Source organism: Numenius arquata, chromosome Z (genome assembly GCF_964106895.1).
Source record: "Numenius arquata chromosome Z, bNumArq3.hap1.1, whole genome shotgun sequence".
NCBI lineage: Eukaryota > Metazoa > Chordata > Aves > Charadriiformes > Scolopacidae > Numenius > Numenius arquata.
Genome location: NC_133616.1, coordinates 22,166,364 through 22,189,876, shown reverse-complemented (window position 1 = coordinate 22,189,876; position 23,513 = coordinate 22,166,364). Strand labels below are relative to the sequence as shown.

The 23,513-nt window shown below is 39.6% G+C and overlaps 1 protein-coding gene across 3 annotated transcripts in view; it reads right to left on the bottom strand.

The window, feature by feature from the left end:
* The window catches only part of ZSWIM6 (zinc finger SWIM-type containing 6), a 122,384-nt gene that overhangs the window by 42,871 nt on the left and 56,000 nt on the right, over window positions 1–23,513 (bottom strand). For all 3 annotated transcript variants that reach the window (XM_074166121.1, XM_074166120.1, XM_074166122.1), the window contains exons 2-4: window positions 13,700–14,056; window positions 4,389–4,537; window positions 3,709–3,859 (exon numbers count right to left, since the gene is read on the bottom strand). In XM_074166121.1, coding sequence (XP_074022222.1) covers window positions 3,709–3,859; window positions 4,389–4,537; window positions 13,700–14,056 — 657 coding nt within the window. The remainder of the gene's footprint in view (window positions 1–3,708; window positions 3,860–4,388; window positions 4,538–13,699; window positions 14,057–23,513) is intronic.

Below are 23,513 nucleotides of genomic sequence, written 5' to 3'. Positions count from 1 at the left end.
TGAAGTCTTCAACCACAGTCACCAAGAGTTAAACACTTAAAGATCAGCATGTGAAATTCACCTACTGAGACACCATTTAAACAGCAACAACATGAAGAATTCCAACTCCAGAAAGCACATTCATGTATTACTGTGCCAAGTTGGAACTGTGCACCAGTGCATCACTGAAGTTGCATCTAAATTCTTCTAGTATAAGAAGTCTACGAGCAAGCCTTATAGCTTTGACCTGTAATCTTGATCTTTCCAGTACTACACCTTTGGAGTTCTGTAAGTAGCATTTAGCTCAACGCATTATTTGATGTACAACAGGGGAATCTGTTAAGCATAATTATTTTATTTTTCCTCCCAATCTAAAGGCTTTAAAGAACAACTATCTAGTTATGTGTAAGGCTTTTTTGTTAACTTGAGGCTTTTGAATCATGAATTGTTTACAGAATTAGGACTTTGTATTAGAACATCACCAGGTTCACATTTAGATGTGAAGTATATGTGGGTTTTAAGTGGGCTGTTTTTTTGGTTTGGGTTGGGTTTTTGGGGGGTTTTTTTGTGTTTTTGGTTGGTTGGGTTTTTTTTTTTTTTTTTTTTTAAATCAGCACCTCCAAACATTCAAACCCAATCTGACTTCCACTGAAGTCAACAGTTTGCCATAGACTTCAGCAGGAACTCTGATTAGAGCCCAGTGTGTCTTTCCAGTACCCTTGCCAATGCCCAATGTCAGACAGGAAGCATCAATTAAGTTCTAATGAAAGGCTCAAGTGAGCCAGTCAACAAACAAAGCTGAAGTTACTTAAGTATGCTTAAAAACCTATGCCAAGATGGAACTGACAAAGTGGCCATATGCCTAGCAGTTGGCAGACAGCATACCAGGGCAAGCAAGCAAGCCTTTATTAAGCAGAGTCTATATTTACATATTTTTTATGTCCTAAAATTCTCCATAACTACAATGTTAAATTGCTACCTACCTGTAAAATAAATGAGATCATAGATAAAATATTTTTTTAAAGACATACATATATGCCACTCCCAGATTACTCTGAACAGACAGTACAAAAAGTTAACCACGCAAAGGTATGCCTTGCTCTCCTTTTTGATATTTTAGTTCTCTGACATGCTAGAAGATGACAAGACAGGGAGCCAACATTATTCTAGAACATAATATCACCTCCTTAAACCCAGTGTCCGAGCTATCTCTGCCACTACTGGCACAGATCATATGTTGTCAGGACCACCCTGCTCCTCCTTCTGCACCTTGCTATTCTAATCCTGGTCTCCCTTAAAATTGCCCTCAACTTTCACACATTCACTTTTTTTTTTGGAGATATACATTTCACCCAGGAAAAGGGATATGTTTAATTTGAGTGAAACTCAAGGCAAAACCCTAGCAAAAACATGGCAGCAGCTTGTAAATTTCACACAAGGTAGGAGTCAAGCTGAGAGATTCATCCAATTAACCACAACTTTGAGTGAACTTGCTAAGCACCAGTGGAAGGAATCCTACTGGTGCGGGGAAGAAGCGGATAGTTTAGCAACATAAGCTGGACTTGGAAGAACGAAGTTCTACCTTTAGCCTATTGCACACCTGAAGCGAGTGAAGTGTATTTGTAATGCGTCTGCCTCAGCGTCTGCCTCAGATTGCAAATACAGCAGCTGAGGTAGTGGTGAGACTGGCAGTTCATGGTGTCTTTTTGGGACTGGCACCTATAGTTCTGATTAAACAAGGTAAATTAATCAATTCAATTAATCTAAAACAGTATTCTATGCTGCAGGCAGAGAGATTCCACATCCTCTACCTTCAGATAGGTGCTGTCAAGAAATTATGTTAATATGAAACTGGTGAAACAAGAAGAGCCACTAAGGAAATTCAACAAAACCTTTTATGTTTATTAGCAGCGTGTGGTAACACTGCTACAGGTAACAGATGGAGAACACATTTCCACCTCTCCCACACCTACCAGCTCAACCCACATAAGCAAGGAAGCATGAGACCCTCCAGTTTTCAGTATGGTGGGATTCAATTTTGTTGCATACATGTCCAGCTAAGCACATGCCCTGCTTGGCAAAAACTGTTACTCCCCAACAAGCCAAGGCATCATAAAAATGACATACTAAAAGGGCATTACACTTGAAGACAAGTAGTTATACCTACACTCTCTGACAGAGTTTTGCCTGCTCTGATATAAAGGCTTTCCACCACAGAAGTCTTTAACTTCACCTAGATAGCTAGTGCTTTATTAGCCTAATGCTTCATTTAGAGTGAACATACTCCATGCTAAACAGGTTATATCGAGTCTTAGACCACCAGTCAACATGCAATCAATCATGGTCATCTTAAACAGTGAAAAACTTAAGTTTTCCTTTTGTCACTTCCTTTCTAAATGAAGCATGATATTTTTGTTTGGATTAAATTTCATTTAGCTTGATTTTGGACCTTTAAACTATATGAAGAGCATTAAGGTCTTTGACTCTCTGCAGTGTTTACGTAATGTCCCATAGGGCATTATCTGTAAGGCTTTTTGTTTGCTTGTTTATTATTTAATATTTATTTCTATGTTCCATGCCACATAGGTCAGGCATAGCAATATTGTAAAGAACATCTCAAGACAGACTCTGGTAAGTCTAGATTTGAAGTGTTTTTCCAGACTAGACTAACTACTCCAAGTTCCATGAACGACAAGGTGATTCCCTTTAGGCTGTGTGTCTTCAGCTTGCTTTAAGTAAGCCTCCAAGACAGCATCCAAAAGCTTACTACAGCTAAGATACACACATTAATCCCTTCAGTCACACACACAGAAAATTATCTTTTAGAGAAACAAATTAGATTTACCATTGTATTTTAAATAACCCAGGCTGTCTCTTATCGCTTTTATCTTCTACACACTTAACACACCAACTGGTTAGTAGTTTGTTATAGTACCTTATACCCAGGAAAGCTTTTATTTACCTAATATTATTTCCACTCACCTACCCACCTTGATATATTGGTGACATTTACGTTCAAGTTGTTTTGAATTTCTCTACCTCCCTACCACAAATTCCTACAGATTTTGAGAACTTTTGAAGCAGTAGTTTAAAACTGTATTATTGAGTTTCTGGAACACTTTAGAGCAAGTGTCCTCAAATCTTACCAGTTCAAACATCCCTTTCCTATTTCAGCCTGTGTTTTCCTCTCTCCATTGTACACTTATGTCATGTATCTGGTCACAACTGACCTTTCCTGTAAAGCAGTGTTAATTGTTTTAGCCCTCTGTTATTTGATCTTCTTTTCTGCTCAGCAATGGACTTCTTTCTTTTGTTGCTATCTTCTCATACTCTTAATGAATCTTCTCTTTCTGCCTTCTATTTCTCTTTAGCTGTGAATCGATTTCTTCCTTAACCTTTCCAGTTTAGCACTAGTGGCTTATATACTTACCCTCAGTTGTGGAGCTATGTTTCCACTTTTTGCTTTATTCTTTTTAGATCCTCAGGTACTTACAACCTGGTGCAATTGTGCTTGTTTCATAACATAGTTCCTCTCCTCCAACTGCAGTTGTCTCATGCTGTAGATCAGAAATTCAATTTCACCCAACCTTAACTGAACAAGCAAAAATGCAGCAAACTCTAACCTGCTTTCCCTAGTACCACAATAAAGTTTCTCTTCCCCCCAAATATGTAATTGTTTCTTCATTATACATATGAACACCTAAATGATTTTGAAGTCTGTGCATTTACCCAGTTCATCCCAGAGCTGCCTATACTTGTCAGTCATTGTAGTTCCTTGTTGTCTCCAAAGCGACAGACGAGGGTCAGCCATGAACTGTTCTGTTATCAACGTCAACATGCGAGCTCCATTTGAATCTCTCATCTTTAGCATCTCTCGCACCTAGGAAATGAGTCTTTTAATACAAACTTGAAAATACAATGAAATCACAGTACAGTCAATATGCTGCAGTGTTAGATATTCCACCTCCATTAAATCAGCAAAGTAATTTATAGATGTGATGTGAAATTTTTAAGTAGAAAAAAGTACTGACTTCCCAATTTTAACAATTTTAGGTTTCAGTATCACATTGCAATTCTTCAGAGACACTTCTTTCACAAGTAATCCACAAGCGTATTATGTAAGCTGCTGCAAGACTAATTTCTACAGTCTTCTCCAACATTTTGGGGGTGGGAAGGAAGAGAACAGCAAAGCTGCAGATGGTTGAAGTGTTACTTCATATCCTTAAACTGATCTCAAGACACATCAGATTGCAGTCCATTGCTGTACAACTCATTATTAAATTGCCATCGTGTTCCCAAGGCTTTGTCTTGTTTTAGAACAACAGGACTTTGAGTAAGACTGAACAAGTACAGACTGGCTTGGGAAATGGGGGAGAGAAAAAAGGGAAGGTTTAGAGTACTCAACACACCTTTGCAAAAAGCAAATTGAGCTGCTTCCCTGATCCGTGGTATCCGCCTTGGGAGAGGAAGAGTTTAACCTGTTCTTGGACCTGTTCCTCATCCAAATGCCAGCAGTTTTCATCATCTATGCTAGCACCCGCTGTTGGGTCAGGAGCACCTGCAAACAGCAAGGAAAGAAATCATTATGTTCTATATAAAGAAGAGAGATTCATAGGTCCAGGGGAGAGGACTACTGCACAGGGTTTTGGATTTGTGCTTTGTCCTGATTAGGATGTCTTGGCTTTAATCTAAACATTCTTTAAAATAGACTTAGATTTCTCCTCAGTAGTCTTAAGCACTTAGAAATTACAGCCTATGAAAAGGTATTTAAATAAATAGTATTTTAAAATGTTAAAATCATGGTGAGTTTTTTTTCCTCCCATCTCAGCAGCTGTATTAGAATGCTTTTACACGGAAAATTAGACTTTGCGTAGTATTTCTACAACTGTGATGTTAAAACCACTTTCCCCAAAACACCTGTGTAATTCCTGTACCTTCAGCAATCTTGCTCAGGTTTAAGTGACTGCTAGTGAGCGCTGCTATTGATGAACATGAGGAAATTCATCACCTCGGTGCCTCTGAGCTGTGATGGCTCTGCAAAGCTAAACAAAGAGTAAAAGAAATCCCCAAACAAATCCAAAGTCTTAAAGCACTAAAGGCATTTCCATCACAAGTAAGAGTTACAGCTGTGTAAGACTGAGGTGCTTCCAAAGGAGCATTTTTACACAGTCAATGTCATCAGCAGAGAGTCAATTCAGAGCAACTCTATCTGAATTAGTGTAGTGTGAACTGGAGTGACTAGATTTACATCAATCAGTGCTTTGGCCACAGGCTGCTCTCACTCAAATTTTGCAGTTGAGACTAGTGATCTTCCACCAGTGACCTCTTCTAAAGGCTGACAAAATAATTTACACAAATTCATGCACCATCTAGCAATCTGTATTTTTCTGAAGATGCCTCTACCTCCACTGGGCATATTTTAAAATGTATTCAAACTGAAAAGGCTGAAAAGCACTTACCTAGACTGTCAGGGAAACAGTTCAAGGTAGTGCATCACCATACCAAACGTAAGGTATTTTAAGTGCGTGCAGACTCAAGTTAACTTGACATTTTGATTTTGGGCTTGTCACAACTGTGTAATCTCTATCTCCATTAGGCTTTGAGAAGATGTTAGAAACTGAATTACATTACACAACCTATCACTTTTAAATCTGAGTCCATGTTACCTCTGTAGCCAAAAAAAAGGGATACTGGCAAGGAAGAAAAATTACATAGTCAGACTTAGAAAAACTTGCTTTTTCAAAAGAAGTCATCAGAACTTGAAAAGCAAAGATAGCTACAACTCTCCAGATATACAGGAATTAAGCACCAGTGCTATTGATTCAAGCTTTCATTTCACAATTGCAGTTCTGCCACGTAGGTGAAGCCATCACAGGGAATGCCGGAATCTTTATTCAATGAAAATACAACTGGACGATTTAAAGGGTCAAAGAGATGTCTTGTCTACTAGTTGCTGACAGAGTAAGAAAAAAAAAAAAATCTTCCAGCTCAGCAACCTCCTAAACTGCCCCCAACTTCAGAGCCTAGAGCTGGGAACACTGCACTACTGTGTATATATACACATATATATTTAGATTAATAAGAAATTGTCTTTGAAAATGTGAAAGAACTCTTCTGCCTTCCACAGAAACTGTAAGTATGTCTCAGAAGACAGGAATCAAGCCCAAACCAGTACAAAAATCAAGGTCTAAAAAAACCTCCTCTTCTGTGAGTGCTTCCACATTTACTGTGTTAGTTTTAAGGGGCTTTCAGTTCAGTCAGCTGCATGAAATACATAGTGATAAGTCTTTAGTTGCAAAGAACAAGATAGAAAGGGAAATAAACACAAAAGAAGTACAGCTGTTGCACAGACCCAGGTTTGCAGTATCACCTTGCAGATAGTTTAAATATTTCATTGCTCTAAAACACAGAGAAAAGACATGTGAAAGAGAACTATATAAGAGCACCAGTATACAAACTACATTTACTTTTTTTCTCACTTCATTGGAAGTTTATCTTTAGATAATCTTACTATGGCTACTTTTAAATTGAATTAAAAATAGCCCAGGATTCCTCAGCTAAGCTTCCCTATTTAGGGAAAATACCAAAATTCCTTCCATAACTGTTTACATTTTATCAAAAGCTCAGTCAGTTTGTGCTAGAAGGTTAAATTTCAACACAGCTACCGCAGATTCTTTAACAACAGGGCTCCTTTGAAGGACAAGGGCGCCCACTGCCCCTGGTCAGCAGCACTGCCCCCTCCAAGGCCTCTTCTTACAGCATGGCCCCAAATATACCTTCTCCAGGGGCTCAGCATCGCTATACTTACACCAGTGTTATTTTCATGCCAGTAGGCTAGAAGACTGTAAAAGCTGAAGACATCAAGCTGAGGAGGGTCTGAGCTCTACGACGCTGTTTGGCACAGTACTACAGATATGTCTGATTAAGAGTGATTTTTCCTTACAAGATCTTACATAGACTACACTCAGTATAATCAAAATTTTTAATGGAGATATATAAAGAAACTTCAGTATACATGTAACCAGCACCAGCTACAGTTGTAATTCACTGATCTTCCAACACCATTGGCAATCTTCAGCAACAGCCATGGACTAACAAGGCACAGAGATGGCCTAGTTCGCCTGGTTGCTGCGTCCTAGTGGTGCTGCTGCGAAAGTCTCAGCTTCCCCTGCCCGCATCACTCTTGTTTTCATCACTCTCAAGACACGACCATCTTCATGTCTCTCAACCAGGCCCTTTTCAAGATCACTACGTTTGCTCACAGTCAGCAGGTGAATACCAATTGATCTAGCCCATTTCCTCTCCCACTCAAACACAGATCACTCTTGGGCAATAGACAAGATTTCTACACTGCCACTTTCCTTCTGAGGACACAGGACTGGGTGGATAGAACGATCCGCACAAGCAACAGGAGGGAGCTGCCTTGGGAGCTGCAAGACAAAGCCCTAGCAATAGCTGGTGGGAAGGGTCAGGCTCAACACCAGGGAGGAGCTGAAGGTTCAACCCCAAGGTGGTGGCTTCGCTCAGGTGCGGCACAGCCCCAAAGGGGCACTGTGAGGCTTCAGTAGATGGATGGTTTGGTTGCGAGAGAAATATGGGCAGTCCTGAATTTAATCTCTGCAGTGCAGTTTGGTACCAAGGCCAAATCCCATTCCTCACTTGTAAACCAGGGATAAGTATTACTTACATGCTTTAGAGGGGTGTCATGAGGATAAATTAGTTCACATTTGAACTATGAAAGTGAAGAGCACTGTATAATTATACTACAATATTAAAACCTGCAATTAAACTGTGTCAGTTTATAGACACTAACATATTAATCTCCCTCCCTCCAACCTCTGGCTTTAACTGCTGTCGTGACTGGTCTTTGAAATAGGTTTTACATCAGGTACTTACAGTTATATTTATACTCAGTATATAGATACAGCCATACATACTTACTCATCTCTTTTACTAAAATTACTCAACTGCAATCTTAGCAAACAAACCAGGAATATTGTGCACAACTGTTTGTAGCACTAAACACCCCAATAAAATTTGAAAACACTGTAGCAGCCTGGTATATTTATGGTCATAGCAGGTTACATGTTAAGTATCATCAACTCCCAAGTTCTAAGAAGCAGAAGCATTTCAAAAGAATAAACACTTTGATCATTTACATAGCAATTTTAAGAGCAACTGCTTTCAAAATGAGCAACCACATTCAAGAACTGGTGTTGTATACAGCGAACTTAACCTCAAAAAGTAAGCAGAAGCAAAGCAAGGACGAACAGTGAAGATCAACAGTGAAATTGGGTCAAAACAACAGAAAGTAGTATGCTTCCCTGATGCTTATTTCTAAAGTATCACAAGAGCCAAATTACATACTCATAGCAATACTGAAACTTTTTTGAACTTCATTTTATAATCTTATTAATTTAAGTATACAAATTAACTGTAGATCAGTTAAATTTTATTAAATGTCATCCCATGACAGCATTAAGGAGAAGATACAGAAAAAAAATATCACAAATAAAAAGCATGACTTACTGGGTACTATGCAAAGACTGATTGGTCCCAGTTAGAAACCAAAACTGCTGTCCGCTGATTCACAACAGACTAGTAACTGGTTTTATAAACTTAGTGTGCTCAGAATTATTCTAAACAATAATTACATAAAACCAATGATCATAAAAGTAATGATTCAAAAATATTATTATGCCTTTGATTCCCCAAATGATTCAAAGTTTAGACATAAGTCACTTCATCTTGTACTTAATTTCAGAACTCTTGGGTGGAATATAACACCTGTTCAGCAGCACACAGCATCAAAGAAAAACAGCAACTGCTGTGAAGCAGCCAGCACTAACAACAGAAAATATGAAGACGAGACAGACTACTTTAAGCTGCTGAGGAAAGGTAATAAACATCCAACATGTTTTTAACTTCCAAAAAATTGTCTTCCTTCCATATGCCCATACAGCAAAACGCATAAACTTATTTGCTGATAATATCTAACCTCTCCTGCTAAAATCCAGGTCTCACAAACACTATATAGCAAGAAGTTTCAAAGTCTACTTTGTGTGGTAGATAAAAGAATTTCCTTATCAGTACAGACTAGCATGTGTTATTTTTATTTATTTTTACGTTCCATGTCTCAAAAAACCCCTCACTATTTATTTTTTCATATAACAAGTTCTATTTTAATGTTTAATGTGTCTGGGCAAACCTTTCCTAAAAATATGAATATCATAAATTATTTTTTAATGTTATTTTGCATCTATCAGTCTACTTGGGTTTCTGAAATTTCTCTAGTTTTTGCTAGTTATGTTGTTACTTCCTTCCCATTCTGGTTCACTACACAAATCTCATACTAAACATTAGAGCCCTTCATTTTCATCCTTCTTGAAATGAAACTCACCTGCCATTTCCTACATTCTTCTTTTGCAACTACTCTCAATCAGTTTTGCCACTTTAAGATTCTGTTGTTCAGACCTCTCCTACCCTATAATTTTCCACTAAAATCCCCGCATTTCAGTTAAATACACTCAGTTGATATTAACACATACTTACCTGTACCTCCAATTGCCCTTTGGAACTTACAATATATAGGAACAGTGATAGCTACTCTGAAATTTTATTTTAAAGCAATTTTTTGATACATGTTTCCTTCTTGAATGCCTCCATCATCACTCAATATACGTTACAGATTAATGTTTGCAGAGGATGTACCTAGATCTGCCTGGACAAACACAGAACTGCCCAGGTACTTCTGTTTCTGAGAGAACAAATGTACTCAAACCGCTTTCTCCTACGTGCTCACTCTTAAATTTGAGTTCTTCTGCACATGGTTTTGTGCTGGCAAGTGACTCGTATCGTGAGTCAGAGAATGGGAGAGTCTGGAGAAATCTATACAGTTCTTTTAGGAGCAGAGACTGCAACAGCAGCACTAAACACTCAGGGAAGAAACAGTACAGCTAAAAAGGTAAAATGAAATTGTTTGCTAGGCTGTCCTTACACCAGTAAAAGGCAGACCCTTTTTCACTATGCATATAATAACAAATCAATGCTAGTATGTGCTTAACATGCAAACAGATTTTCCCTTCCTTCCCCCTCCCCCCCAATCTCGCAGTTATTTTCCTATTTCTACTCAAATTCTCAGGAACGTAGTTTGACCTTCTAACCAATTCACTTAAGTGAAAGTTTCATACTTAAGGAACGACATCCAAGATGACAAACTTGGCTGATAATTTGTCATCCTGACTGTTCTCTTCATAGCATTACACACCTGCCAGCTTCCACTACTACAATGGTACAAAAATTGACAGGGAGGAAAAAAGCCTCAGCTAAGCAGGATCCAAATCTACATCCAGCTTCCCGAGTCAGCAGCCCCAAATTGAAACCCAATGTGAAGCCAAGAGTTATGCAGGACAGACATCAGGGTATCAGTATGAATACCTACAGTTGCCTTCAGTACAGAAGATTAGACCTCACAGATCTCCAGTTTTGAAATCATCAGGAACATGTACAGCTGTAGCAGCGTCACAGAAGACGATCAGAACACAACAAATCTTTTCAAGTGTAATAGGTGCTTTTGTGCTTTAAAGACATGCAAAACCCTCTCATAATGTAAACACCACCATGTGAAAATTAGCATGGCAGATACAGGATTCCAATAAATCACTCTGCTCTCCTGAAGAAGTTAGTGAACAGACAACACATTCCCATTCTTCTAACAGCATCCCCTTATTTTCTCCTGCAGTGATGCTCAGCCATGAAGCAAGAAAGGATACTGCATCATCTCTATCCAGCCAGGAACGTAAAAGGATTTGTCATTTCAAAAGATAAGCAGCATCAGGGTAAGCCACTTCACTAGTTCCCCCAGTAACCTCCTGCACAATGAAAAGTGGCCAAAGCCAGCCATCAAATGCTGTGTAAGACACAATTTTGAGCAAATGAACAATTACCCAATTCACCTTTTGCAACGCGACAGTACTGCAGAGTTGTTCCACCTCCCTAGACAGCTCATTGGCAAGTCAACAAGATGCTGTGGTCAAAGCCCTTCAAATCCCGGATCACTCTTATGTACAAAGAAACAGTGTTCAAGAGCCGATTTTTTTTGCCTAGCACTGGAAATACACAAAAACTAGAACTAGTACAGCCACCATGAGGGAAGGAAAAAAATATAAAAGTTTTATGTAAAAAAAACCTGAAAGTAAAACATGTCTAGGTAACACTGAAAAGAACTTCTTCATCCAAGTTCTCACACAACTTCCATCTTCCTCATTCAACTCCAGATTCAGGTCTTTCCTTTCTGGTGTTTCTGTGCCAGGTCTCCTCTTACTTTTATAAGCAAGTTTTTCCTCTTACTTACCTGTGTCTTCAAGCAGTGTTCAATATAATTCCTTTTCAAACATGAGTTTAGTGAGGTTAAACTGTTCAATGCAAAACAGGTCTACAAGACAGTTTTGTATTACAACCTGAACATCTGCAGCACAGGAGACATGACAGAGCGAACAGTGATCTTATGTTCACCAGCCTATGCTATTAGAACCAGAGATAGATTTCTTTTGGTTATTTTTCATAGATCTCTTTTGGTTAACTTTATTATTCTTAATTTAAGGAATTTGATTAAAGATCAGAATTACAGCATGAACCCCAGAAGAACACTTACTTGCTACTTAGAGGAACTTTTTCCTTAAAAGAATCCTGTAATTTTTTTAACATTACAAACATATTAAAAAAAAAAATCAGACCATTGCTTTATGAGATTCAGAGGAAAAGCAGGAGACTATAGATGCTCTTTTGTAACCCAGCTTTCTTTGATAATAGTTTATTTTCTTACGCTGCCTGGATTTTCTCCTTCGGGTTTTAGTATCTTATTAAGAAACACCAACAGTCAGTAAAGATGCACTGCAATCTTATTTACTAGGAAAAGAGCAGCACATTTTAAGAAGCATTTTAGTTTTGTGGGTATTTTTAAACTACCCTACTCAAATTCATTGTGAAATTTCATAATTGGCCATCAATTTACTTTTGTTTCCTATTCCTTTTGCTATTTGGGCTGTGATACAAACATCAAATATATCTCTAAAAATACTTTAAGTAGTAATGAGATATTTTGACAATAAGAAAATACCTGACAAAGACTAACATGCCTATGATTAGTATAATTACAGACTTAGTGTTGATCAAGTTAATCACTCTCTGCAACAGCTTGTTGCTTCTCTTACATTAGCCACAGTAGTATAGCTAATACAGCCATATATAGCCACCACCTGTCCTTCCTTTCCCACCCCTGCCTTCCCCTTTTCTAATCATCCTTGACAGTTTGAATCTTTTCCACCACTTACACTCAACAAAATTCTTCCTTATCCCCAATTCCCTATGCACCGGCTATTACAAGCGCTCATGCTATATATGCCAACAGCTTACAATATCTGAGCATCTTCCTCTATTGCCTAATGTCCTGCATCACTTCTTTAGCTTCCCTTTCTTTCCATCACCACCAGGCAGCTCTGCCAATCACCCTCTCATTATGTTCCATAACAACTAGAGCAACCACCTTGCCTCTGGCCACATCCCTATAGCCCCCCAAAGTCAAAAGAGAGCACTGCTCCTGAAATTCACCTTCTTGCAGCACTGCCTGCCTGTGCCTGCCAGGGTCACCAGACCCTAAGGAGAGCAGCTAGGCTGCAGATGAGTCCTGTTATTGGAAAGACTCCCTTTTGTTCGCCCTACACTGTATTTAACACACGTGTTTTTCTTTCCCTAATATTAAGCAGCTTGGTTGTGTTTGTATTACAAATTCTTTGGAATAGTGGTCATCACTCTTAAATAGCTAACACAAGAACTGTTCCTGTCAATGAACAAACACACACACAAAAAAGGTATTTTTAGATATTTAGATAACTTATTCTTCCCCTCTAAGCTGCTTTTATGCTTATGGTCTGGTCACCTTAGAGGACATCTCTATCAGGTGACCCTACAGGAACACAGGACTCTAATAAACTAGCTGGGTCGGCTCAACCCACAATTACCCACTTTCAGTTCAGCAACCACCTCAGAAGCCTCAAGTCACACCCAGCACCCTTTAACAAACATAAGATGTTCAGTACAAGAAACTAAGAGCCATTAAAACCAGACACAGCAGAAAGAGCAGGAAAGATGAAGACCTTTGCTGATGCTATAGGCTGCTGCACACAAACAGGAAAAGAGCATTGAAATACAGGTTTTCTGTTTCTCCTGACTTCATACAGAAAGCAAAACCCAAAGGATAATAAAAGTATATTTAATGAATGACAAAAGCCAGTAACACCTACTTGCTTTCATGCTTTGCCATTACAATAGAACCAAAATGTCAGAAGATTAGTTCAAGAAGAATAACAAAAAGATGCCATTGGTAAGTTGGGAAGATAGTTCCTTTAAGCAATGTGGCTAAACCAAAGAACACTGCTATTCAGTTTTTTGTAGCCTGGAAAATACGAGCACGAAGCGGATCAGGCCATACATTAACAGCGCTGGATACATGAAGCTCATTGCTTATGAATTCTTTTCCTTTTGCCAAAAAGTACTGCTTTCTAAACATCTTAAAGCAAAGGTTCAATAACAGAATCCTCTCTCATAAAAACACAGAATTCCAGCTGGAAGGGACCTCAGCAGGTCACCCTCCTAAATACCACAAAAAAGCTCAAAACCAAAGAGGGAACGAACCAAAAGGAATAACAGGTATCAAACTCACCATGGACTTGATTGATTTCTGAATTCTGAGAAAGAATTTCATCTGCTAATTTTTGAGCAGTTGGCAAAACTTCTGTGTGGTGCACTGTGATCAAATACTGTACAAATTTTTGTAGTTGGTCTCTGTTCATTTGAAAGAGTGTCTCTGAAATGGGAAGATGCAGTTTGACCTGATCTGGCTTGCGGATCCGGTATAAAGAGAGTGCCACAACGTGGGCACAATAAAATATGTCCTTGTTTCCACAGCTACAGGTCACTGAGGTAATCTTGCAACGATCAAAGCTGATAGCTACATTGCAAACAGTTTCTGGCTCCGATTGCATTGCAGGCTCTGTCACTGTGCCGCTCAAGTGGAAACCTGTGCAGGGGAAAAAAGGTAAGTTAAAGTAAAATACTACATATCATTATCAAGAACATTTTATTAATAAAGTAAATGTCATCATCTATTTCTGAGAAATGATATATCTTAAGAATTTGCTTTAATTACACATGATTAATGCTTTAATATGTACCGTTTTCACCTCCAGTAAAATCAAAGGGGGTTAAAAAGCTAGTTTACAAGCCCTCTTTGCCATTCCATCACAAGATTTATAAAAGTTTGTAACTAAGAAAAACATTTATTTGGTAAATGACAGCTGCAGAAGAGAGCTGCATCCAATTAAGACCAACGTGAAACTGCCAGTAACTCAGCAAGCTGGCAGCAATTTTCCAGATCCCCCACCAGAGAGCCTGTAGCACCTACCAGCAAATTTAACCATTCTCTCACTAAGTAAGAGGGAAGTAGTGCACTCTAGTGGCACGAACCCAGGTCCTAGTCTCAACTCTGCCACTGACTCACTGACACAAGTCACTTAACCTCTTTGCTTTCACCTCTCCCACCACTGAGCACCACTGAGCTCAACTTCACCCAAGCAATCCAGTAGGACAGCTATGTTTGTGTAGCCCTTTGAAGATGGAAACTGCTGCAGCTAGCAATACACAGGTTATCAGATTTATAATACTGAATAAGACCAGAGTGCAATGTTTCAGAAGCCTGCATTAGGGTCCTGTTTTCCATTCAGCATAATAAAGCACAAGGCAAGAGAGCTAGGTTTTCTTGTATTGTAAGAAGTAACGGTATACCATAAAACATTCACTTCAGCAGATAATGATGCCACTAGTCAACACAGCACCCTGTTGAACCAAGGTCTTAAACTCTGAAGACCTGATCTAAACCCACCTCTGTTTGCTCAGGTTTGGCTCTCAATACTTCATCACTGACTAGCAGAATTTGGGGGGTTCTTTTGGATTTTACATAAGCATGACATAAATTCTGGCTCAAGGATAAAGTCAGAGGCATAGATACAGGGCAATACAACTGTATTTCTTACGCCATACCAGTACTAAACTTGAACAGATAATGCATATAAAATCTGGGATGGGCACTACAAGGTGTTAAACCAGTCCCTCAAAGTCCAAAACTGATTTAGTATTCTTGAGATACAAGAAAAGTGTATTGTAGGAAGCAGTATCACAGGAAAATTAGGTGGGGAAAAAAAAGACATATATACACAGGTCCAGAGCAAAATGCTATATCCCCAATTGTTTTTTAAAAGCTACTCAAGTTACAGGAAACAAGGAGGAAACTCACTCATTTTTTCCATTTGTTTACACTATGTTTCAGAGCAGGCTGTGCAGTCAGCATCGTTGTCTGGATTGCATTCAACTGTGGTACTTGGATACTCTACCCTGAAGAAGGTCATATGCACACACTAACTTGACTTTGCAAAAGGATGTTTACCAGCTAAAGTAGTTAAGAGTCGAGGCTGAAGAGGCCATAAACTGCAAAGTGCACTGAGAGGAAGCAGGGTGGACCAACCAGCCCAGGAGTATGCAGTAGTCTTCCTCTTGTCTCCACTCAACACTTGCACAGAGAAAGGAAGGGAGTGGAATTGCCCCTCGCATCATGAGCTCCTCCCACTGCCTCTCCTTGTGGTTTTTAAGTTGTCATGGCATGTACCTGTAAGTGCCTTCTCTCAAAAAGAGAGACTTTGTTAAAACTCAGTCGGCTCTATTTCAGGTTAATTCCCAGTAAGTGAAAGCTGAATTGGTGGTCTCAAAGAAACTGCACTGAAGATTTTTTTTTTTGGTATTTTTCTTTTAACATTACTTTCCTACGAAGCATACCTAAAATCATCTCTAATCTACGAGCTGAGGAAAAGCCAACACTTGAACAGTGAAAGGGCCTGATCCCACCCCCTCCTACTCTAAGTACCTGAACTCCTATTAATTCCAATAGAAAAAGGCCCAATGAAAATATTGTTAGAAAATCTATAACTTTTAATTTGTCAGTATAAAATTCAAGCATACAAAAAACTTCACATCTTCCCAGAGAGATGAATGTCTCCAGAAATATTTAGAGCTAACAACAAGCCTGCCTGTTTAGACATAAGCATGGCTCCCCCTCCTTCTCCATTGAGATTTTTTGACAATTCACAGTACAAGCAACAACATTTATAAACATGGATCCTGGCCTAAACAATGACAGCAATAATACAGTCTACCTGTTATCTAGCCTACCCTTCTTAAATTACAGACAGTTTAAACACAAACGTCAGCTGCCCCTGTAGGCTAAAATGTACAAGCTCTGTATTAACTATGCCACAGTGGTGTCTCTGCCTGGTAATTACGAAACACCATTTTCCTTCTCTTTTTCCATTTGTGTTTTTAAGAAAGAAATTGTTGTTAGTAAATAGGACTTTTAAAAAGGTTTCAATGCACCAGGGAAAACAATTCAGGAAATTTCAGCCTAGAAGCCCTGGTAGGGCTGTTATAATTTAACCTACCAGACATCAAGTAGGTACCTTGTATCAAGTGTCTACCATCAAGTAGACACCTTCTCCACTGCCTCCAACACTGAAGAGTACTCAACAGTTAGGGATGTTCCTGTCCTGCAGATATAGCCTTAATCTTTTTTAACCTAACCATCTAATATTCTCCAAACAAAGTATGAAAAGTTAGTGGCAGGTAAAAAATTGATACACTGTGCTTTGCTAAAAAGCTTTCACCAGCAGTAATTTATAGCCTGCCGAGAAGAGAGATGTTAAATACTCCTGGAAGAAGGCAAAAGGAATCACCTGTGCGGGGACTTGAAGATAATGGCATTTCACTAACAGATCCAAAGAAGCAGAAGAAGTCTCTTCAGCTAAAAGCTGCAAGCACTCACTCCAAATAGGTGTTTCCCTTCAGAGGGAAAATTCCTCTTTTACTCAAAAGTTACAAACCTTTGCTGCAAATATTTATCCATTCCAAAAAAAAAAAACCCCAAGAACACTAAATGTTTCACTTTTAAACTGAAAAGCTCATTCATGACTATTGAAAGGAAACAAAAGAGTTACAGGCAGAAAAGCGTGTGTTCACTACAGAAGCTATTTATGGAGCAGGCATATTCCACCTTTTCCCCTTCAGCTGCGGCAGTTCAAAATGTTTTATTGTTTTCAAACCGGCACATGACCAGTAATTCAAGCTTTGCTGACATTCCCAATGCACAGAGGCTTTGCGTTCTGCAAAAATGCATATAGAAAAGCAGTTGGAGCATTAAGACAATGTATCAAATGAAGCTTTTTCATAAAGTGATTTTGCTTCTGTTAAACACTCACCTTAAACATACCTGAAAAATTATTTAACAGCCAAAAAAAATAAACCAGACCATTTTCAGCTGCTGTACTTTTGGAAGGGGACTCTGCCAAAGTGCCATCAGGAGGAAAGCATTAAGAAGTCAGTGAATTTTACAAGGCAATTTTTGCCAAAATCTGTTTGACAACGTCCAATCCATTAACTAAAAACATTCTGGGATGTAAAGCTGCCTGATAAGTAAAAGTTCATATTACTACAATGTAAGTAGTTGCCGGCACAAGTATATACGCTTGTCAAAAAAACCAAACACTTTAGAATATTAGCCAGCAGTCCTGCATGGATGAACAAGGAACTGCTGGACAAGCTCAGGACCAAAAAGGAGGCCTATAGAGGGCGGAAGCAGGGACGGGTAGAACGGGCAGAATATAGAGAAACTGCCCAAGTGGCCAGGAACCAGATCAGGCAAGCGAAAGCCCAGGCAGAACTAAATCTAGCCAGGGACATCAAAGACAATAAGAAAAACTTATCTATAGATGTCAGGGATAAAGGCAAGACTAGGGAAGTTGTGGACCCTCTCCGGAAGGAAACAGGAGACCTGGCCTCCCAGGATATGGATAAGGTTGAGCTACCGAAGAACTCTTTCACCTCAGTCTTCACCAGCAAGGGCTCTAACCACACTGCCCAAGTCACAGAAAGCAAAAACAGGGGCTCTGAGAATGAAGAACTGCCCACAGTAGGAGAAGATCAGGTTCGAGACCACCTAAGGAACCTTCTAAGTCCATGGAACCTGACAAAATCCATCCACGGGTCCTGAGGGAGCTGGCAGACGAAGTTGCTAAGCCGCTTTCCATCATCTTTGAGAAATCGTGGCAATCTGGCGAAGTTCCCGCTGACTGGAAAAAGGGGAACAAAACCCCGATATTCAAAAAAGGAAGACCCAGGGAACTATAGGCCAGTCAGCCTCACCTCTGTGCCTGGCAAGATCATAGAGCAGATCCTCCTGGAATCTCTGCTGAGGCACATGGAAAATAAGGTGGTGACCGGAGACAGCCAACATGGCTTCACCAAGGGCAAATCATGCCTGACAAATTTGGTAGCCTTTTACAATACTGCCACAGACTTGGTGGACAAGGGCAAAGCAACAGACATCATCTACCTGGACTTATGCAAAGTTGACACTGTCCCGCACGACATCCTGGTCTCAAAATTGGAAAGTCATGGGTTCGATGGATGGACCACTCGGTGGATAAGGAACTGGCTGGATGGCCACACTCAAAGGGTTGTGGTCAATGGCTCAATGTCCAAGTGGTGGCCAGCGATGAGTGGTGTTCCTCAGGTGTCGGTAGTGGGACCAGTGCTATTTAATATCTTTGTCAGAGACATGGACAGTGGGATAGAGTACACCCTCAGCAAGTTTGCCGACAACACCAAGCTCGGTGGCGCAGTTGACACACTGGAGGGAAGGGATGCCATCCAGGGGGACCTGGACAGGCTTGAGAGATGGGCTCGTACAAATCGCATGAAGTTCAACCAAGCCAAGTTCCTGCACCTGGGATGTGGCAATCCCAGGCACAAATACAGGTTGGGCGGAGAATGGCTAGAGAGCAGCCCTGAGGAGGAGTTGGGGGTGTTGGTGGATGCAAAGCTCAACATGAGCCGGCAATGTGCTCTGGCAGCCCAGAAAGCCAACCACATCCTGGGCTGCATCAAGAGAAGTGTGGCCAGCAGGTCACGGGAGGTGATTCTACCCCTCTACTGTGCTCTTGTGAGACCCCGCCTGGAGTACTGTGTCCAGCTTATAGAGTCCTCAACACAGGAAGGACATGGACCTGTTGGAACGGGTCCAGTGGAAGGCCACGAAGATGATCAGAGGGATAGAGCACCTCTCCTATGAAGGCAGGCTGAGAGAGCTGGGGTAGTTCAGTCTGGAGACGAGAAGGCTCCGGGGAGACCTCATAGCAGACTTCCAATATCTGAAGGGACCCTACAGGAGAGCCAGAGAGGGACTCTTTGTCAGGAAGTGTAGTGACAGGACAAGGGGTAATGGTTTTAAATTGGAAGAGGGGAGATTTAGATTAGATACCAGAAAGAAATTCTTTACTGTGAGGGTGCTGAGGCACTGGAACAGGTTGCCCAGGGAAGTTGTGGATGCCCCATCCCTGGAAGTGTTTAAGGCCAGGCTGGATGGGGCTTTGAGCAACCTGGTCTAGTGGCAGGGCGGTTGGAACTCGATGATCTTTAGGTCCCTTCCAACTCTAACCATTCTACGATTGATTAAAACAAAAACCTTCAAACTGTAAGGCACTATAGAAAAGAAATTACAGTGGCATGCAGAAAAGTAGCAGCAGGTCAGCTTTCACTTAGTCAAGTCAAAAACAAATTTTGAAGTAGTGATGTGATGTGGAGTAGTGATCCCACTACTCCAATGGGATAAGCAGCAAAGTTACTGCACTAAATAAGCATCCCCAACAGTATCTCACAAGCTTAGTTCATTTCTACTGTCACCTGGTGTTACAAAGCGTCTTCCCCAATACACCCAAGTCCAAAGACACATTTTTAAAAAAATACAGAACAAAATGAACAATAACTGTCAGAACAACAAGCCATGTAAAATGCTAGGGGGGATGGGGAGTGGAATTATGCTGAGATTATATAGTGTTGTGGTTCAAGGAAGTAAGAGTACAATACAACTTCTAAATTAACTATAAATACTAATTCAATCTATAGTTTTAGGTCCTTGGTTTCTCTTAGTAATTTAGAATTCAAAATTCTGATATTGTTCTGTAGACACAGGGAAAAAAAAAAGAAATTAAAGAAACAACCTCTCATTCAAGGGGAGCTGCATTCATTTGTGATTGAGCCAACAATACAGCAAGCTATTATGGAGTAAATTTTATCTTAAAAATTTAATTTTGTGAAACTTTTTAGCTGCGTTTTCAAAAATACCAACAATATGATATCAAAACAAATATTATCAGCTTTAAAGAAAGCAGGCTATTCTTATGAATGTACAATAATAGGACTTTAACAAAATGTATTAAAAATGCATTGCATATATTAAAAAATATATTTATATATAAAAAATATACATATATTTATATATAAAAATATATATGTATATTTTATATATATATATAAATATATGTATCTGTGCTGTCAAGAATTCCAGTGGTTAAAAAAAATAATCCCTTTAAGTTCACACTTGCAATCCCAAGCTTTGATTGAAATGCAACCATACATCACCATTAGGTATTGTTTATCCTTTATGGAAAATATGAATATGTCAGAACTGGATTACAGAAATACCTTAAAGTTTAAAAAATGGTGCTTTTGAATAGCTTTCTGCCATGCACCTTTCAAGAACTCTATGCATACCTCATCTATGACACACATTATCCTAAAATTAGGAAACATGCTATCAACTGTATTTGGAAAATGGATGTGTTCCTTAATATTCACTCATCCTTTTTCCAAGTAATTTACAAGAACCACATATATACTCCTAGTCACATTTATGTTCACAGAAAGAGAGAAGTACATGAGGTTACTTACAGAGTAAAAAAAAAAAAAAAAAAGAAGAGCTTGTTCTGGGAGCTGGGGAGTCTTCAGCATGCAAGCCCTACTCAGGTAACCTCCCCCTATATAACTTTACATTGGTAATCAGAATCAGACCCTCTATCTTTAACAGTCATTTAAATTAACTTACAGGCCTACCAGCTGAGATTTAGTCAGACTACTATATTACTCAGCAAACACAGAATCACTGTGTAAAGTAGAAAACACCTCTGCTTCATCTTGCCTACCAAACAACAACAACAAGAAATGCTTATGAAAAGTAGTTTCCAACTATGCCCATTAGCTATTTTTTCATAACTTAGATCAGTGGTTGCATTTTTTTTTTCCCAAGACAGGAAAAAGTCTAAACCATGTTTACCTCATTCAAATTTTCTCTTTTAAGAAGTGGTTTTCCTTTAAGATGGCAAAGCAGTATCCTACATTCAATTCTGTCTGAACTTTGGAACACTCTAAAAACAGGTCAACACCACCCTTTGAAATTATTATGAAGTCAAAACTTTTCATGCCACCACTCAGCCTGAAGCTAATGTTAACAGCCTATTTATAAACCAGAGAAAACATTGATTTAAAATGCAAAATACCTACCCATAGTACCTTAAACATGCCAATACAAAGGTAACAGAGTGGGGAAAAAAAAATTAATTAACAAGAGCAGCACTGTATGGAATGAATGCACAGGATATAGAAGAGCATAAGTTTTGAGAGCACTGCCACTTAGAATAGAATTGGCATTATCACTGCACCCAAACACTAACAGAACACCAGCCACAAACAAACGTCCTGATTCCACAACTTATTTTGTAAAGGCAATAGTCACGATTTGGTATTTTGGGACTTTTGCTAGCAGGAGAGTAGAAGTAGCATTAAGTAACTCTACACACACGCTCCACTGGCAACTTGAAAGTTCACTACTGCTGGCACACGTCCAAGAACGTGCATGCTGTTAACGGTGACAGTACTAGTGACTCCAACAGCAAGATTTGTTTGACCAAATACTGTGAACTTAACAGCTGTATTTAAAAAAAAAAAATCTTCCAGGACTTCCTTCAGCAGCCCAAACCTTCAAGTTCCAGAACTATTCAGCTGATAATATTCATTAGACAAACGCCTCCACTAACCCCTCAAGCCAAGCTTGATCACACCTCTGCTGCTCAAAAGCAGCCACTTATCACTGTGTTCCAAGCAGGGATTGTGGATGAGATACATCCATCTAGACCACTCTTCCCTAAAGGGAAGGAGAAGCTGTTCAAACAGCAAGTAACACAGCAAAATGCCTTGCCCTGCACAACTGTCACAGAAGATCTGATCTGTTTTAAGACAGATGCAGACTGTAGCAGCTCATGTTGTCTGGAGGTGGAGGCATTGAACAAAACATGCACCCCATGAGCAATGGCCTCAAGGGTCCCCTTAAGGTTTCAGTGCTATCCCTGCGGTTAAACAACTTGCAACCCACCACACAGGAATCCCATACAAACTGCAGAATGACATTCTCACCAGCACTGCTCACAGCCTCAGATCACATCTCCGCAAAACCTGAAAGCCATCTGCACTCCAACTCATTTAATATGGATATTCCTCATCCTAGGTGTTTGTAGCATTAGCTCTGTGGGCAAAGCAAAAGCAGAAACATCTTGGTGTAAATTAGAGCTATGTTAAAATAATGCATTCCATACAGCTGTAACTTAGAATTCCACCTCCAGCACAGTGATGTTCAAATCATGACCTAGGATGCTATGGCAAATGATGCTTATGGCTACAAAGCAGAAACCGAGAAGCAGCAGATGAGTTTCTTCAATTAAAGGCTTAGAGTGAATGCTCAGCACTGTGTTAAGTGTGAATCCTGACTGACTCCTGTCAGGTCAGGAAGGCTACCATGGCTGCAGGCCACCCTCTATGAGGTATGCAACCCAAGCCTTTTTGTTGGTTTTGTTGTTGTTCATTGGTGGTTTTTTGTTTGTTTTAAAAGGGCATAAGTTTATTTTAAACTTTGCTCCTCTATGCTAAGAGTTTAACAGCTCCTCTCTCGGTACAACATATTGTCAGAGCACCAGTAAACAAAACAGAAGAGAAATCTCAATGTGAACCTGGAATCCCTGAAGCTGACGGGTAGAAAAGTACAGTTCGTGGTGAGACACAAGCAGAGAGGAGATTTATTCATATATATATTCTAGTAATATACCCCACAGAGATCACATGATAAGTATTTAAAAAAGAAATCAAGAGTGCCAAAAAAAATCTTAAGCTTTGCAGAATGCGGGCAAACTAACATTTTATGATTTACGATGCATGGAATACAGTAAGCCTCAAACTTTTGAGGGAGCCTTAATAGGCTGAGCTGAGGGAAATTGGCTGCATTTGTCATACAGCAGCTTGCCACAGGAAAAGTGTAAAGTGAGAGTCATCAAAACTACACTGGTGCTGAAGAGAAACTGTAAGTAAATTCAAAATAAAGGTGTGAAACAGAAAAACAGGATGTCTCAAAGCTTGCTTGCTGCAAGATATCTGCCACCTGTGTACATGATATGACAACAACGAAGGTACGTCCTTGGTTCTCAAAACAACTATATCTTGTTTACCCCAAGAAACTTGCCTGCCTTGCAGGGCCCAGCGCTGCCCAGGAGGCT